Source organism: Buceros rhinoceros, unplaced genomic scaffold (assembly GCF_000710305.1).
Source record: "Buceros rhinoceros silvestris isolate BGI_N320 unplaced genomic scaffold, ASM71030v1 scaffold30394, whole genome shotgun sequence".
NCBI classification, from domain to species: domain Eukaryota; kingdom Metazoa; phylum Chordata; class Aves; order Bucerotiformes; family Bucerotidae; genus Buceros; species Buceros rhinoceros.
The window spans coordinates 10,988-16,400 of NW_010408094.1; the positions used below are offsets into that span (position 1 = coordinate 10,988).

Sequence of the window (5,413 nt, forward strand, 5' to 3'; positions counted from 1 at the left end):
TTCCTTGCTTGCTGCCTCACAAACCACAATTTCAATTTCCTAAGTCATGCCACAGCCCTGCCTGCCCGCCTTAGTGCCTGTGACAAGGGAGGGCACACGGTAAGAGATCAGGTACTAAGCTGAAAGCAGAGCTACCTGAAGGATAAACCTTCCCTTCCCTCACCAAGGCTTTTAATGTGTGCAACAGGCTGCTCATTCATAACTGAAGCTAACAGTTAGCTAAAGGCTTTGTTATACTTGCCTTCTGTATTCAATACTGAAAGAATAACAAGGGGAAAAGTAAAGAGAGAAAGCTATTAATTTAATAGGAGAAGATTTACAGAGGACAGGAATAAAGCTGAAAAAGCTAGAGGAGACCTCATCTTTAATGAGGATATCCAAATACTTCCAGAAAACCACCCCGTAACTCAAAGAATGGCTCCTGGTATTTTCTAAGACCATACACAGCTTTTCCTGGGGAAGACTCTCTTCACTTCAGGGGTGCTTTTTGAATGTCTGCGTCTTACTCACAGGATCCTCAGGCAGGTTTGTGCTTTACTCCATTAGAAGCAGTTCTCATCAAATTGTTAAGTCATTTTTTAACACACTATATGTATTTTGAATCCCTGGACAGACATGCCTCTTAACTCTGCTGTACGTTTGGAAATGAAAGGAGTCACGAAAAGCTCAAGGAGTTAAGGACGTATCTAATAGGAGATGACATGCTAATGCTGCATGCGGTGCTGGCAGAACTTCTTCCTGAAATTGTGAACAGCAAGAAGGCAACGTCCTCAGAAAGCTGGAAAACAGACAAGGAGCCACACAGGCTCCTTGTGTCTCAAACATTTCTTGCTGCTCTTTTACTTGCAAGCAGATCAACGTGCAGGTGTCTGGCTCCATCAGGCCATGGTGCCCCTGCTTCCTCTGCAGTGCCAGCACTGGTGATCTGCTTTTCGCCTGGATTTTGCTGGGCAAGGCTGATGCTGATACCTTCTCCTGCAGCTCCTTTGAGGCCAGAGATGACTGCTGTGTGGCACGACTGAACTGAAACAGCCTCTTGTCTCTGTCGTGTTTGCCCACGTGGCTGGGCTGCAGGGGACAGAGACAAGCCACTCCGCTGGAGCATCAGTTTGCAGACGTGCATTTGCCCTCTCTTTTTCTTCTCTTTAAGCTCAAAGCAATACAACACTTTCACTAAGCCGCAAGCTTCCCAACTCACTTGCTATATTCAGCCTCATCTAAATAGCCAAACTCTCATGTAGGCAGCAGTTATGATCTCCCTCTTTCACCCAAGATGAAGAAGCACTGAGCAAAATGCCGCATATCCACCCCCTTGTCCACGCTCATCTGCTAGGTGACAACAAAGCCATCATAGTGCAACTGGCACCGGGCAGGCATGCTGCAAAACTTGGGGCAATATCTTTTTCCTCCCAAAAAGTATCTGAATCCCATCAACCTTTAAATTTCAACTTGCAGGCAGACAAGTGCCAGGTAGACAGTATTTCTATCACTTATCTACAATCTCTGCTTTCCCCCTACTATCTGTTAGCAGCTCACCTTGCTCTGATCTGCTGTGAGCCCCACTGGGCTCCACATGCTCAGCTCAGAGGGTATGAAAGAATATAGGGCTGCTACAGAGCAAGACCGATGGGTTGCCATGCCCACCACTGACTGTGGTCAGGCTTGGGCCTCCTAGGAGGCAGCAAGAAACTCCAAGAAGAGCTACTTCTGCCACGGGATAGTTACAGGTCCCAGCTTAGGTCTATGGGCTCTTCTCATCTGTTGCTGATGGCAAATGAGATTCTTGTCCAAAGCCTTCTTCACCACAGTCTCTCTGCAAGCTGAGGGTTGGGGACAGAAGGCAGCACTGTTCAGCTTCAGAGGAGCCACCAAGTCAGAGCTGGGCACTGAACCAGTCCAGAGCATCCCAGGAGCCCAGCCAAACTGCTGTTCATTTGGTTGCATGTGACAATGTGCCTTTCATCTGGAAAGCGAAGCACATGCAATTGCAAGCAAGAGTGAATCTTGGAAACCCCAACAAAGGCAGCTGTGACAACGAGGTTACTCTCCAGTTTGTGCCAGCACTTTGTCTGAAAGCACAGAGCAGAGCTCTTGACCCTCAGTGGCTGATGGTCCAACTGGCAATGCCCCACAATGCTATGGGTGGGTTGTGCATTTACACCCAAGTGTGAGTTCACCTTAGAGCCCAGGGAGAGTAGAAACACACTAAGTATGACTCCATTCCACGTCCCCAAGCAGGGCAACAGTATGCTTGTTCACACTGAAGTGAGCAGGTGTTTCCATTTTCTTCAGCAGGAGCAGAGCTCCTTGCTTCTATAAATGTGCTGTTTGGCCCATTGCCTATGACCAGCTGTCCAAGCTACTGGCTGCCCTTTCTGTGGTCCTGGCACTTGCATCTTTCCAAATTCTTCTTTTATCACAGGTTTGGAGACACCATGGGCATGGGTGTGTGTCACATGCTGGCAGAGGAGGAAGGTGCTCCCTGAAACCTTGTGAGAAGACCAAAAGGAATTGCTGATGGAGGTTTGTAGGGATCCAGAATGAGAACAAAAAAAGGCACTTTAATCTTGCTTGAACAACATCCTACTGTTCACATTAAAACAAGACCAAAGAACTGCAACACAAGGGAAAGAATACAACTTTATTTTAAAAAATAATAATTTAGCTCAAACACAAACAGGATTGCAGAGGGTTGTTCAAAACAGAAAGAACAATATTTACCCACAAAATGTAAAACAGACAAATTTCATTCTCTTGTAGATGATACTTTCAGTGCCCTCCCCCGTCCACAGCTCTACTTCAGGTCCTCACCTGCACGTAAAGGAGTGCTGACTCCTGGGGCTCTTGGTAACAAGGAGGCAGAGGAGAAACATATCTGCCACATATGAAATGCTCTTCCTACCTCCAGAGCCTCCATGGAAGAGCCAAAGAGCCAAAAGAGCAACACCAGCATCTAAACCAACGTGCAATACAAAGGGAACAACTTGCACTCCTCCCTGGAAGTCTACCTGCCCATGCCCCATTCCCAGCATTCTGGCTGAGTGCTTCCACCCACGCCTGAATTCGCGCCCCCGCCCACAGGTGCTGTACACAGAGGTGTGCACACAGGCCTTTGCAATACCTGTCCCTCCCCACTCTCTTCTCATCCAGACCTGCTGATCTTTCACTTCTCTCCTTGCCTGCATGCCACACATTTCCTGGCACAGCAGCAGTTCATTTCACAGTGACAGGATGTGCTCAGGAACATGCTGAGCCACTACTGCAATTTCTTCTCTTCTGTGAGGTGGCCTTTCATGCAATTACCATTCTGGTAAACAGGGCTGGCCCCCTTCCTTCTGCACCACGCCACAGATTTGTAGAGGACAAATCCAATACTGGCCAGACACAACAAGAGAAGAGCCAAGATGTCCAGGCAGAAGTACTCATATAAGGAGAGATCGTAGACAGCCGGGCGAAGATACGGTGCACCATCGTGACGAAGGATGTACTCCAGCCAATACACTGTCCTATTGAGAGCATGCATGGGTCTGTCCAGGTGCAGAGCTGAGATGAGCTTGGCCGCTTTCCTGTAGCTGTGAGGGAAGAAGACAAGAAGTTATCCTTCTGACAGGAGCTTCATCCTTGAGAAGTAGTATAAGGTGTCCAGTGGTGCTTTCAAGTCCCAAATGATACCTTGGGAGAGTGGCAAATTTCTTCCATGATTCTCTCATCCACGCCTCTGAAAGCCACTCTGATGGCAATAGTTAGCCATGGCAGCACAAGCCAGAGTGTGTATTTTGTTAAAAGACTGGCTGTTCAGTTCCCAAGTACCTGCTCAGTAGGTTCATCTGGATTGTTGCTTTCTGAAGGGATTTTGCACCCAAAGAGCTCACCCAGCATCAAGCAACAGTTGTAGACCTGATGATTGGCCAAATCCTTCAAGGTACCAAGTTGCAACACCTTAACAACTTACATCGAGGTCAGTAGTTGAGACCTCCTAATAGGTAACAACAACAACAAAAAAAAAATCATCAAGCTCTTGGTCAGCATTCCAAACACTAGCAGTTGCATGTCCTGGTAGAAAGTGGGAGCCCTGTGTCACTGCACTGCAGCAGATCTAAGAAAGGGCAGAGTATCTGTCAGAAGGAAGAAATGGAGCATTACCTGCAGCCCGCTCTCTGCATTGTTTCTACAGGTGAGGTTGTAATCTCCCTTTCCCTGATGACAGGCTGGCATTAAAAGGAGATGATATTTGTGCCTCAGCATCTCAGAAAGCTTTCTAAGAAAATTACAGCCAGAGTCAAACAGGACTAGATCACACTCTCCAACAGCAAATGCTGTTGTATCTCCTCCTGGGCCACATCTCAGGATTTCAAGACACTAACACATCTGGTCAGCTCAGTAATGCTTGCAACTCTGCTTGGTCCAGAAGCCAGTACAGGCTGTGTAGGGGTCAACACAAAGACACACTTGTCCCTACAGTCTGCACCAAGGAAAGAGCTCGATGCTTCTGGATGCCTCACCTGGGGTCAGAGATAACTCTGACAACAGCCTGGTAAAGATCCTCCTCCTTTACTCTTCTCCAGTCCATGAGGATACCCATGCCCTTCGCCTGCACTCTGGTCATGATGTCAAACTGGTCCCCGTAGAAAGGAAATCCCACCACTGGCACACCATGATAAATTGCCTCAAATACACCGTTCATCCCGCAGTGGCTGACAAAGGCTTTCACGTTGGGATGGCCTGCAGGCAAAGAAATGGCAGCAAGGTCAGTGACTTCCATACTGAAACAGGGCTCCTGGTGGCTGCCTCAGCACACAGCGCTGATGTATGTTTAGGCACGCCGAGTGGAGAGGATGTTACCCTTGGGGAACACACCTGGCTTTTGGCAGCCCAAAACACACTGAGTAGCGCCTGGAGGAGGAGGGAGATAGGGGCCAAGATGCAGCTTTAACCAGGTGTTAAGTGTTAGCTTTAAGCAGGTTTGGACCATGTTTTGTACAGACCAGACTCGCAACAAGCAACAAACTTAGACCCAACACAGGTGCTGTTGTCCTGGTATGCTGTTGCTGTGGATTGGGCTCCAGGGATGTTGCTAGTGGCACACGCACACTCAGAGCCCAGCCTTACCTAGCAGGTCATTCTGGGGCAGCCACCCCATCATCAGCGTATTCTCACCCAGGTTTCTTGGCTTCTGCCCAAAGTATCTGTAGGAGGAGATAAAGGAGGGGAAGAAAAGGGAAAAGAAACACACAGAGAACAATTATAAATTTAATCAGATAAAGAGATGGAAAACAAATTCTGTGTTTGGAGATGAATCACCCCTCAACATTGATTTTCATCCAACTCAAGTTAAAAGGAATCCCATTCACTCCTCACCTCCACACCACCCTCTGTGGAAGGCGAGCAAATGCACCAGCCATCTTCTCCACCA

General features: G+C 48.0%; 1 protein-coding gene across 1 annotated transcript in view; it reads right to left on the bottom strand.

Annotated features, from left to right (window-relative positions):
- Window positions 1-3,256: 3,256 nt before the first annotated feature.
- The window catches only part of LOC104492239 (2-hydroxyacylsphingosine 1-beta-galactosyltransferase-like), a 5,810-nt gene continuing 3,653 nt past the window's right edge, over window positions 3,257-5,413 (bottom strand). The window contains exons 3-6 of the mRNA XM_010134764.1: window positions 5,359-5,405; window positions 5,110-5,186; window positions 4,503-4,722; window positions 3,257-3,572 (exon numbers count right to left, since the gene is read on the bottom strand). Of these exons, the coding sequence (XP_010133066.1) occupies window positions 3,257-3,572; window positions 4,503-4,722; window positions 5,110-5,186; window positions 5,359-5,405 (660 nt within the window). The remainder of the gene's footprint in view (window positions 3,573-4,502; window positions 4,723-5,109; window positions 5,187-5,358; window positions 5,406-5,413) is intronic.